General features: G+C 50.7%; 1 protein-coding gene across 1 annotated transcript; it reads right to left on the bottom strand.

The window, feature by feature from the left end:
* Window positions 1-217: 217 nt before the first annotated feature.
* ZNF503 (zinc finger protein 503) lies at window positions 218-4,435 on the bottom strand (the record flags this gene model as incomplete). Its single annotated transcript, XM_083614727.1, has 2 exons — window positions 218-2,647; window positions 4,064-4,435. The coding sequence occupies 2 exons, from the start codon at window positions 4,433-4,435 to the stop codon at window positions 1,094-1,096; spliced, it is 1,926 nt and encodes a 641-aa protein (XP_083470853.1). The 3' UTR covers window positions 218-1,093.
* Window positions 4,436-12,970: the final 8,535 nt, after the last annotated feature.

The raw sequence follows: 12,970 nt of genomic DNA, 5'->3' as shown, positions 1-12,970 counted from the left end.
TCTAATTTAATTGCCAGTTGTGGTATAGCGGGGGGGGGGGGACTCTTAGGAACACACTGTTCTAAGTTAGAAGAGGAAAAACGTTAGTTAACAAATAAAACTTTATATAATTATTATTAAATTAAATCAACGCTTAGAGGTTTGTTAGTTTTTCTCCCCTAGTCACTTTCCGTCCACCGCACACTTAGGTGTATTTATAACAGACTCCAGAAGGTAATTGCAAAAGAAAAGTAAAACCTTTTTAATACATCAAATATACGGAATTTTAATCTTTTAAAGCGATACATTGTCTATTATTTTAAATACATGACGTCATCCTTGCTTCTGCCCCTTCTACAGGGTGGACTTAAAAATTAAAAAATAGTCCAGTGTTCCTTTTAAAGAACAAAAATAAGGCAAATGGAGGTTTTTGGAATCGTTGTTGGGTTTCCTTTCTTCCAGAATAAGTACAAAAAAATACCAATTCTCTTTCTGCGATGGCATACATCTTAAAAAATAAATGCAATTTGAAATTCGAGACGACAAATTGCAAGTTAAGTGGTAAAGGGGTTTCTGTTTGTTTGATTCTGATTTTTAAAAAGAGACATGCATTTAGGGTTTTTTTTCCCCCACCCACCCCCAATGAGACATTAAATAAGAAGGTACAATACAATCATAGCAATTTTAAAGTAACATTAAAGAGAAGACCTCTATTTTCGTTTTCGTTTTATTTATTTATATTCTACAACGGGTGTTTCCACTTTAATTTTTTCTCTTTTTTTTCTCCTTTAAGCCTATCGAGCTGAAGTTATGTAATGCACTTTTATTGATTCATTGTCCCGCTTGAAGCTAACATAAATAAATACAGTGCCCATGGATCCAGTCCTCAAGATGAACACTATCTTTATATATATATAAAAAAGTCAAATTTCAATTTTCTGTTCTTTTGTGGGATTTTTTTTTAAAGAAAGTTTTGAAGGGTTGCTTTGTGTTCTTCTCCCCGTCTCTCCCCCGCCCAACGAGAACCGTTGCTTGAAATTCCTCGCGCCCCACCCCACACCCTTTCGACCACCAAAACAAAAACAAAAAAATTCAAAAGAAGCCCCCAAAAAACTCACTGATATCCCAAAGCGGACGCTGTCGTCAGTCTTTGCCCATAGAGTGCGTAAGGGGAGTAATACGGTCCCGTGGCCGCCGGGACAGGCACGGGGGCGCCCGGGGTGGGCAAGGGGCTCTTTGAATATGGGTGGTAGCGGCTGCTGAGTCCCAAGGCGTGGTGCGGGCTGCGCAAAGCCAGGGTGCCGGGGCTTCCGGGGGCAACGGTGGTGGGGATGTGCATGTGGCAAGCCATGGCCGCTGCTGCCGCGCTGGCTAAGGAGGTGGAGCTCGGGTAGCTGGACAGCAGCTTGTCCGTGCCCGGGAAGGCCGTGTGAGTCCGCAAGTGGCTGAGCAGCTCTTCCGAGGTGGCGAAGCGCTTGTCGCACGGTCCGTTGGCCGACACCCAGTTGCAGATGTGCGGCTGGGGGTCGTTGGGGAGCATGAAGCCGTAAGGGTACAAGGGGTGGCCGGCCAGCGAGGGCGGCGTGGCTCCGCTCAGCGACGAGTGCACCGTGTGCAGCGGGTGCGTCGGGTACATCAGCGGGTAGCCGGACTTGAGCGCCTGGTCGTGCGCGCACGAAGCGCTGGCGGCGCCGGCCAAGTGGCTGGCGCAGTGGTAGCTCAGGCAATAGGGGTCTCGGCACAGGCTGGCCGTCATCACCGACGGCGGGGACGCGCCGGCCAGCGGGCTGGAGCCCGTCGCTTTGCTGCAGCCCAGGCTACCGGCCAGCTGCAGGCCGCCCGACTTGGTGGGGTCGAGCGCCACGCCGTGCGGCAGGAACTGCGGCGGGTAGCCCGCGTACGCGCCAGCGAGGGAGCCCGGGTAGCTCATGCCGGCAGGCGGTAGCGGAAACACCGTCTGGCCGGGCTTGTAGGGAGACACCGGGGCCACCAGGCCCGAACTCAGCACCGCCGCGGCGGACGACGAGGATGTGACCGTGTTGCTGCCGCCGCAGGAGGACGAGTCCGACGACGCGGACGACGACGAGGAGGAGGACGACGACGACGCCAGGAGGCCCTTGGCGCTCTCGTGGGCCGCTTGGCTCAGCTCCGCCGTAATCCCGCCACAGCCTGCGCCCAGCCGGCCGTGGCCCCCGGACGGCTCCGAGCCCGCCTTGGCGCCGCAGCCGTCGGAAGAGTCCTTCTTGTCCGCGTCGCCGGCCTTGCCGTCGGCGCCGGGCAGCAGGCCGGGCGAGCAGGCCGAGGCGCTGGACGTGGGGCTGCCTGTCCTTGGCGTAAACGGCTGGCAGGTGGCGCTCGGCACACGGAAGCCCGACTTCTCGTTGCCGCCGCCGCCGCCGCCGCCCGAGCCTCCCCCCGAGGCGGCCGCCGAGCCCCCGACGCCCGCCGACGCCTCTTTCTTGTCCGCGCCGGGCTTGGAGTAAGGCTTGAAGCTGGACTTGTCCTCTACGCCGATGTCGCTGAGCTTCAGCGGGCCCGACTTGGAAGAGTCCTTGTCACTGCCGTTCGACGTGACAGACGAAAGCTTGGAGGACGGCGACGGGTCGGGCTTGCCGATCTGCGAGCAAGTCTGAGCCAGGAGAGCCAGCGGGCTCTTCTTCGCGTCTAACTGCAGAAGGCCAGGGGTGGGGGCGAGGGGAGAAAGAGGGAGAAATGCAAACGTTTAGTATGGGGGTCTTGCTGGGAGGTGGGGTGAGGGGAGAGAGATAAAAGGCGGAGTGCCAGTTTAAAGGAAACAAAAAAAGTTGCAAAAGTATCCGGAAGCCCCTGGCAATTACCGAGAGGCGCAATCAGCAGCCCGGACACTTTTTCTGGGCTTACACAAGCATGCTTTCTTTGTTTTATCAAGGCAAATTACTTTATAATTGCATAGTACTTATGGCAATACTTTTGCATTTTTTAAAATGTAAAGGTCTTCGGCGGCTTTATGAGGAAGCAGACTCGCTTTCCGGCTGGTCACCCGGGAGTAACTTTGCCCCCCGCTTCCCCACAGTCCTCCCCCCAACGCTGCAACCCCCTCCCCGCGCCGTTGTTGGTAAGAAGTCAAGCTTTTTCGCTCTCCCCAAGCAACGCTTGTCCAGCTGAGTGGATCCCTCAGTGATACTATTTATAAACAGATCCCAAGTCAAAGAGATTCAAGCTGTTTCGGTGAAATAGCCAAGAAATCCTACTCCTTCCGTACATTCTGCTTTCCACCCGCTTCCCTTTGCCGCCGCCCCACTGCAGTTCTTCTCAGTATCACCCCACAACGTTATCATCCCGAAGATCTGATCTGCTTCCCTTGCAATTCTCCTCCCAACCTACAAGTCACGCCAACATGTCTTGTTTTTTTCCCTTTTTTCACACACACACACACACACACACACAAATAAATGATCGGTAAACTGCTTCTTTCAAACTGCAGCGCGTTGGGAACCAGCGAAATGCTCGCTAGATCTACATTACAGGCGCTTTTTGCTCCAATGATAAGGCACACGAAATGAAGCGGGGAGACGAGGGCGATTGAGGTGGGGGGGGGACGATGAGACAGGACCCGAGAGTGGGCGCGACTCTGCATTACATTGCACGTTCCTCTGGAGAAAAGTGGAGCCCGATAATTGCAGCAGAATCACCTTTATGGGGGAGGCCACCAAACCAATGGGCACATAACCATTACGAGGGTTGTTTAAATTTGCAAACCTCTCAGAACCGGGGAGCACTTTTCTAGGAGCATGCAACCTCCATTAAACACGAAGCGGGGCTTACTTCCGAGTAAACGCGCGCAGAATTCCGCTGCCCGGACGCGGGGGAAGCCCGCGGTTGGGGTGGGGGCTGGGCTGGTGCGCCGGTTGGAAATGGGAAAGCGCCTTTTTACAAAGGATTCCCGTCCGGGAAGGTGGTCAGTCTCTCGCGGTGCTCCTCTCTCTCTCTCTCTCTCTCTCTCTCTCTCTCTCTCTCTCACACACACACACACACACACACACACACACACACACACGCTCACTCAACACAGTCACCCGTCCGCCCAAGATCGCGGCGCCCTTACCTCGATGGGGCTGACTGGGGTGGAAGGCAAAGGCTGAAGGTATTCGGGATGCAAAATGTGTCCAGTCCGTGCCGTAAGCATTTTCAGGACTTTGATGGGGAGCCGGTTCGCCTGGCGCAAAGGGTCCGAGGGTGGGACAGAGTGGAAGAAAGGTTTGCTGCTGCTGTTGCTGCAGTTGCCGCCGCTGGTAGAAATCCCAGTGTGTCCGCTTTGCCAGGGAAGATCAGAGCCGGAGCTGCTGCTGTTGCTGCTTCCGAGATCTCTCGCGCCTCCTCCTCCCGCCGCCGCCGCCGCCGCTGCTCCACCACCACCTCCTCCTCCTCCTCCGTGCTGACTACTTCTTACGGCAGAAAGCAAGGGGGATGTAATCATGACCCAAAGCCTCGCATGAAAACTGGCGGGGTGGGGGGGCGCCCGGCGCGCGGATCAGGAGCCCCAGCAGGGCGTCTGCTTCCAATCTCTACGAGAAGGAGGGATCACACATAGATGCGCGCACTTTATTTAATTTAAAAAATAATAATGGAAGACTCGTCCAAAATAATAATAATAATAATTTTTTAAAAAGAAAGTCCTTTGATGGAGGGGTGCGTGAGAATTCAAAACGGAAGAATGCTACAAAACAGAAATAATCCTCGTGTGTGTTTTTTTGCTGCTGCTGCTGCTGACGATGGGGGTGGAGAGGTATGGGGGGAAAATCTGGAGCTCTGCTTCCCCCTGTCTGTCCCAGTCCCTCTTCTTTCCCTGGGCTGCTTGGCTGGCTGGCTGGCTGCGGGCTCTTCCCCGGCCGGCCGCCTCCTTTTTTTCCTCCGCCTCCCTGTTCAGCTGCGATGCGAGCCGCTGCCCATCCAGCGTCGGATCTGGCAGAGGAACTCACTTCAAAAGCAGCTGAATTAGTCGGAGATTAAAGCCTTTGCCGCCTTCCAATCAAATGGGACCCCGAGGTGATTGGAGGGTCAAGGGGATGTGACGTCACCTTCCCTCTTCAGGGGCTTTTCCACCACTCGCCCCCCCCCTCCGCGATCGCTTTTCTTTGGCTTTTTTTTCTAATGGTCTCTTTCTTCCTTCCTCCCCTTCGCCTTCCCCGCCTCTCTTGTTTTTGCTCCTGAGGACAGGGTGGATGGGCATCAATTTTGTGTTTCACGTAAGCCACTCGCTATTGATTTTCTCACTCGCTCCCCTCCAGTATTTCCTCCGCACCGCGCTAGATCTTTTTTTGGGGGGGGGGGGGGCTTGTAAATACCTCTAGGAAAACGACAAGGTGGTCAAGTTCCCGAGGTAGGTTTGCGCAATTGCGCGCTTTGTGCCGTACCTTAGAGGCCTCCGCAGTGCGCCCGCCTTCCGTAAAAAGAAAAAAGGCAGGGAAATTATTCTTGGGGTCCCCCCACTACCCACACCCCACACTGATCCCCTCTTATTAATGACGGCGCACTTCCCATAGCCCCCCTTCTTCCGCACACCGGAAAATTATTTCGTGGGTTTCTTTCCTTTTTCTAAATCTTTGCCCATCGCGCAGCATTTTTGTTCTTTTTCTGGAGCGCGAAACTAAAGAACTAATAGGCTTCTTGCCTCCTGAAGTACGAGTCAAAAACCGCCCAATCGGGTCTTCGGTGACTCTTGGAGGCTCTGGACGGAGATTGGGAGAGGCGAGCGTCACATGCTCGCAACACTCCGCCCTTCCTTAAGCCGCTCTCGTCTCCCTTTCTCCCCGCTTTTTTGGGGTGGGGAGCCTCCCTCCCTCCCTCTCCCTCTCTCTCTCTTCCCCTTCATCAGTTGTCAATGCTCCCCAACCGCAATCAATCAGTTATTTGTCAGCCCCTGTCAATCCTCCCTTGATTTATGTCAGGTTTTGTTGCTGATTACAAGCCTAGTGCGACTTGAAGGAAGGAAGAGAGGGAGAGGGGAGCAAGGAGAGACAGGCAGACAGGCAGACGAGCTCCCTGGAAAAAAGAGCCATTCAATTTAAAGAGTAAATCGCTCTCCGAGTAAATGCAATTTGTATGCCAACAAAACAAGGAGCGACTCTCACTTCTCTTTTGGCGGACGCACCTTGGGGAGAAAGAGCCGAGTGACCGGGCAGATTTTTTTCCCCCACGGCGATCGCTGCGTCACTATTATTGTTGTTGTTGTTGTTTCATATTTTCAGTTGACTAATCAAGATTGCAACCCTGGGACTCAGTCCCCTTGAACTCAGGGGCACTTACCTCCTAGTAAACACGAACAGGATGAGGCCGTCACGTTGCAGAGGCAATCCACTCGCCCTGGCGTGAGTCCCCTTTGAAGTCCCTACTGGACTCCGTGGGGCTTACTTTTGAGTAAGCGCGCTCGCGAAACGACTTCGGCCCCGACCCGACGCGCTCTTACTTGGGAGTAAGCCTTGCGGAACTGTGCAGGGTTTACTTCCGAGTAAACGTACCGAGCTCAGGTTGTTGAGAGGTGACTTTGACTGACCCTGGTGGCGCGGGAGGGAGGGAGATGCGAGTTGGTGCCGGATTTGGAGGCGGGAGAGAGAGAGGAGGCAGGCGCATTATTGAAATTTTATCGCCAATCCGTCTCTCAATCGGCTGGCACGGCGGAATGTTTAAAATGAGATTAAGATTGACATCTTGAGCAGCCCGCGGAATGCCAATACTGACAAGAGCTCGCAGGGAGGAGAAGAAGACGAAGGAGCCAGGGGCGGGGGAGAAGAGGCGGAAAGGCCCGGGATCAAAGGCTCGGCGGAGGCGATTCATTGCAGCCTTCGAAGTATTTCTCCACAATTACTGGATTCACCACTCACACACACCCCGCTAACTCACCCCTCACGTTTTGCCCCCGCGCTGCCCTATTGATCTACCACGTGGTTCCGTGAGCGGTGTGTGTATCTCGACACCTTGCTCGCACCAAGACGATTTCTTAAAACAGAAATAATAATCGGCGCAGGTCCAGCGGGGAAGTTCTCCTGCGGCAAAAAACAACAACAACACCCTAGCGAAACAAATGGCCAAGAGCCTTTCATTTGCAACAGAGTCCAACCAGCGCCATCCCCGCGCGCTTACTTCGGAGTAAAACGTTAGTCTGGCTGGGCTGCAAAACCAGACGTTTGGGGAGACGTCGGTTGCGCGCTTGTAGGCAAGGCAGCGCTTCTTTCTTGGCCGTTTTACCCTCGGCTAGCTTTAAGGATGATGCCCAGGCGACTGAACATCAAAAGAGTCTCCCACTTTCGCTCTGTCTTCAAAGATTCCGGGTCGACTATTTCCTAGTGCTTTTTTCCAGTTTGCAGTAAAATCATCATAATAAAATAGCTGCTCTGATTTTCTTCTCAAACTTCCTCATTTACCTTAAGCTGCCCTTCGAAGGAATAATGTAAATAAGTATGTATCTCCACAGGCCCCAAATAAAAAGATCGAAAGAGAAATGTGTCTCCTTTTGTTTCCGGATCTGCCCGGGTGGCCTTGCGCACATTGCAACGATAGGGAAAAAAGGTCAGTGGGAGATATAAAACACGTTTGACAAGGGAAGAACAAGGCAGGAGGGCTTTCAGGGGTCGCGGCCAATTTCTGAGCTGGAATCCTCCTTAGATCCAGAGGCCGAGGCCGGAAAGGCGCCCTTCCCTTGGCTCACTTGCCAGGGCGGGCTGGCAGCCAAGAAAGCAAGCTTGGAGTATTTTGGGGGAGGCAACAGGGATCCAGCGCCTTCACCCAGGAATGTTCCCCCTTTCTGATTTCTGTTCAGACCTGCCAGTCTTGTGTGTTTTCCTTTTGAAATTTGAAATAATAATAACAACAACAATAATACATTGCATATCTTATTGTTGCTCAAGCTCTTCATATGCCTTGTCTCAACTACCGCTACAACAGCACTGACTTACTACTATTCCCAAAATTTCAGATGGGAGTGTGAGTGGCTTACCAAAGACCACCTATAGGATTCTGGGCAAGGACCACTATGGAATCTAGGGCTATCCGCGTATACTTGGAAGTAAGCCGACTTTGTTCAACTGACTTGACTTCCAAATAAGTGTTCCTAAGATCTCAGGCTCCTTTGGGGCACAGGGAGTTCTAACTGGGAGCATGCTTTCAATGTGGCTTGCGCAGGAATTCCCAGGGAATTGCGCTCAGGATCCCCGCCTCCCCAGGTTTAAAAAGAAATAAACAACAACAACACGGGTATTTTCCCCTCTAGGTGTGTCCGGGAGTAAAATATTCGAGAACGACCTCCATCGTACTCGTTGTCCACTATATAAGGTATTGAAATCAGTAGTGTGATCTCTTGGGAGACGTAAAGTACTGCAGGGAGGGGGAACTTACGGTAGATGCCTTTGAAAAGGATAGGCAGATATAATACAACATGATCTAGAAAAGGGTAAGGAGTCAGGGCAAGAGTCCATCACTTGCTCCCAAGGACACCCTCCCTCCGTGGATATTTCCATTTGTGGATCGCGTGGAAATGCCTTGAAAATGAGTCCTAGGGGGTGCCCCCAGCCCCCACACGCCCTGTCCTTTCTTTTGTTGTCGAGACCAATTGATAAATGGATGGAGAGCAGTAAAATTGAGAAAGGAAGGGAAGAAAGGGAAGCAGAAAGCCCCGTCCAACCGCTTCTTCATGTGTGTTCATTTGCATTAAAGTGCTTGGAACAGCTGTTTTCCTTACAAAACCGGAGAGACTTCTATCTGTTTTCTCGTTGTTATTTGTCCGGCCTCCCAGGGTGAAAAGACTAAAAGATTAATTGTCTTAAGGTAGAGTTAGATGTGGGAAAGGGGTTTTTTTCCTCCCCTCTCTCCTCCCCCTCGGGAGCTGGGAGTGGAGGTGGGGGTCGGGAAAAGGGGCCTTGTTACAGTTCTAAACCGGGGGAATCAAAGGTGATTCTCCGGACATGTGTAAAACAAGCGGCGTATTGACACGTGTGTGTGTGTGTGTGTGTGTGTGTGTGTGTGTGTGTGTGCGAGAGAGAAAGAGAGAGAGAGAGAGAGAGAGAGAATATCGGTAGGCTGCCTTGGATTTGTAGAGAGGGCGATTCTCAGCTCCACGAGGACAATTAATAACTTCAGAAGGGCAGAGAGCCTTTGATGTGCGATTTCAAACCACACCCCGGTCTGCAAAAGCCAGTTTGTTGCTGTTGTTGTTCCTGTTGTTGTTTTAAAAGATTGCGTAAATAAATAAATAAATAAAATCAAAGAATAAGCTCCGGAAGGGTCAATCTCAGATCCTTAAATTCTGCTCCTCCTCACAGGATCGCATCCAAGACGGCTTTCAAAATTAATAAAAATAAATAAAAATTCTGGAGCGCCAGTTCCCAACACCACCACCGAAACACTGGCAAAAAACGCTGACAAAAACTCAGATAGCCTGCTTGCTGTTTGGCAATTATTACTTGTACAGTCTTGCTCAAAGTTAATGTTTCTTTCGGTCGCTGTTGGAGTGGGGGCGTTTTGGGGTGGTTTTTTTTTTTCGCGGGATGCTTTTTGTTTTTTGTTCTTTCCCTCCCCCCCCCCCAGTTTAAGAGTTGGGGGCAGCAGCTAAACCTTCGACAAAAGGGAAGGGGGGAGCTGCTATTCTTTTACGGGGGGGGGGAGAGAAGAGTGAAGGGATTAATTAGCAAGTGCCAGTCCACACTTTCGTTTACCTACCAGCTATTGGCAAAGATGTCAAGTCGATTTTATTTGCACACAATGGAAATGATTTATTTTCACTGAAGAAGAAGGGGGGGCGGAGGGAGTGGGCTGGCAGATATTTGAGGAGGAGAAGGAGAGAGAGAGAGAGTGGGGCGGAGAGGAGAGGAGGAGGAGGTGGTGGAAAAGTTTGAAAATGCCTTGAACTATTCACTGTCGAGATGGCTAATCAGTATTGAGGCTGGAGGGCAATCGGGCAGCTTTTCAATGCGGTTTTCCTTTCATCTCAAGCTGGATGGAGGCGCTCAATTAAAACCCTATCAGTTTGTAAGTAAATCAACGCCTATCAAAGTTGTCACATCAAACAAAACGATTATTATTGCGTCCCGCCTCCCCTATTAATCTCCTTCTAAAATAATCCGCTTGACAGGTCAGGCTGGTGAGCTACAAAACCTGGCCAGGATCACCACCACCCAAAAAACAAAATAATATATGTACCCCAGCCCAACCCGGACTGACTTCTGGTTTTTCCACCCTTCGGGTAAAGACAGCGCAAACCCTTCGATTACGGTTTCCCTGCCTCCAATCTTGCTTTCCCCTATCTTGACACTTAAGTGTCAGATCTTGTAGGCAGTCTTTGAGTAAAAGCTCGAATCATTGTAGACCAGCAACACACCGGGCCTCTGCATCTCTCTGATTTCCTAGACCTTTTTAAACCGAGAGGGAGAGGGGGAAAGGCGGCTGGTCTCACTGGAGTAGCCAGATGTAACAAACATTCCCTACCTGCTTGTGTTTAACGGCGTTTATTATGCTTATGTCTCGCTTCTTCTCTATCGACCATCAAATATGCCCGCGTTGCTGTGACTTTCACAAATGTTCTATATTCAGTACATGTGGAAATGCATAAATATATTGGCATGGTGGCGGGGGTAGGGTGGGGAGAGAGGGGGGAATAAAACTTCAGCATATCTGAGATCCGGGAAGAATGCAATACAGTACTACAGTAAGAGGAAGAAACTCCCCACCGAACGGGGGCGGGGGCGCGCGCGCTGGGGGACGCGCAGGCAGACAGACACGGAGCCACCGCAGCCTGACCGTGCGTTCAAAAGAGAGCTGGATCACTCCTGCGCCGCCGCCTCTTTCTTTTGCTTTTCTGGTTTTTAAAGCGGCGCGCGTTGATCGCGAAATCATGTGGACAGCCGTCGTGCTAGATATGCAAACTATTTTCTCTAAGGGTCCAAAAAAAAAAAAGTGTAAAGGTTTACAGGGGCATTTAAAATGCACGTAGACGCAAAGAGCTACAGGATAACATTGCACGATCCCCCCCTCTTTTATTTTTTAGAGACCTATCAGCTAGATAGTAATCAGTGTGCAAGGTATATTGCATCCTCGGCTCTGGTCTTTTGAACCGAGCAACTGAGAACCACGTCTTTGGTGCCCCTCTTTCAAGGGCGCGTTCTTCGTTCTTGTCGAAATCTGTTCCAAGGTGGTTTGCTTAATCTCCTTTCGCTTTGTTTCCCGCGAGGTGGAGGTGGGGGTGGGGTGGAATCCGAAAGCCCCTTAGTAGCGCCGCTTAACAAAATGAAACTTTTCTGCTTAAAATCCTCTCGACGCGCTGCTTATTCAGCTAATATCCGTCCCTTTTCTTTGGTGGCCTGAGCGCGGGATTTATGCGCCAATGTTTTGGAAACCTTTCATTAATCGGACCCGGCTGTGCGTCTCCCACCCCAACAGCACCCTGTTCTTTTAGGCGCAGAACGTCATTTTGGGGAGATCTTGGGTTGCTACCTAAAAAAAAAAAGTAGGCACCTTATTGGCAGTAGGAGGAAAGTGAGTTCAGAGCTGTATGTGACGCCTCTCAGTTTGCTAACCCAAGTGGCGTTAAACGTTTGCACCAAAAATATTCATCGGGAATGCTGATTTGTAATTAAAGCATGCCCAACGCCTGCTCTCAGCCACACAAATGAAGAATTTCTGCCCAGAGAATTGAAGCCAGGGAAGGCAAGGCAAGACTTATCGGTTTCAGGGAGCGTTTGAGCTAATGGCGCACATCTCTCCAAAGGAGCACTGTGTATTTTCCGCTCCCAGCCTAAGGGCAGAGTGAGGCAAAAGACGGCTAAACGCATATTTGGTTACAGAGAGAGGAGCATGTCCTACGATTATGCCGCACGCAAGGGAGATGATCTTGCAGATCCACATAAGGCGCACAATCTAGCGGGAAGCTCTCCGGCGCAAGCCCCGCGGACATGAACGCGGGCTTCGCAGGGTGACGCGCTCCTTGCCCCGTTCCCGGTCAGGACCGCAGGATGGGATCAGAAGAACTGCGCCCTGGGCTGCGTGCCCTGGCCTCATGAATATGTTTGCTATGGAAACTCCGCAGTTCTCCCCGATGTTTGAAACTCGAGAGCCCGACAAGATACTTCCCCTTGGAGAAAAGTTGTTTCCAAGGTTAAAATGCTAAATGAGGCATATTACTCAGGAAGCTGTTACACATATGCATACACATACGCACACATAAAAATTATTGCGCGCGTGTGAGGGTCCGAAACAGCTCCTTGATCTTATCTTGCGAAAATAATTTAGACTGGGGAATTTATCCAGTTTTGCAGTCCTCCTCCAAGATGATACATCTACCTGCTCCTCTCCCTCCTCAAACCCCAGATCCCGTGTGCTTTCATCGTGCACCCTAAAAATTAATTCCACCTAAAGTACATTTGTCACTTGGGACTCTACTTTAGTGACGTGCAGAATAATTTACATCCGCGTTCATCAGGACTGTCCCAGGAATGATGGATCATTTTGTTGAGTTGCAGTAAGGGGGGGTGGAATGGAAGGAGAGTGCGGAATGATCTATAATGATGTAATATATACATTAAAAGGGTGTCTGGATGATCAGAGTTTTGCTAAAAATGTAAAAGGGCTTTTTGATTGATAACAGGGGTTGCTGTTTTTCTGCAAGGGCTGTCACGGGCTGACACAATGCTTGAATTATTAGGGCAGAGAAGGGCAACCATAAATTTCCAGCGTCAGGCAAAAACTCTCTTTATTGTCTGTATGATGGATGGGCCTCCGTACTAGACACCAAATACTTCGTATCACCCTTAAATGGGAACACATTTTTCGCGGCCATAATTCATGTTTTTTAAATAGAAAGTTTGAAATGCTTGCCTATATTTCACGGGCCTGACATATTTATGAATCACTCCCTGCATGCAAATATAATTATTTAAAGCACCGAGGCTGACATATGGGTTAGCAATGGACCAAATGCTGTTAGTGGAGTGACTTTCTTTTAATCCTCTAAATTGAATAGCCTGGC

Source organism: Podarcis filfolensis (genome assembly GCF_964270895.1).
Source record: "Podarcis filfolensis genome assembly, chromosome: 5".
Classification (NCBI taxonomy): domain Eukaryota; kingdom Metazoa; phylum Chordata; class Lepidosauria; order Squamata; family Lacertidae; genus Podarcis; species Podarcis filfolensis.
The sequence above is the reverse complement of the archived record's forward strand: the minus strand, read 5'-3'. Positions and strand labels throughout refer to the sequence as shown.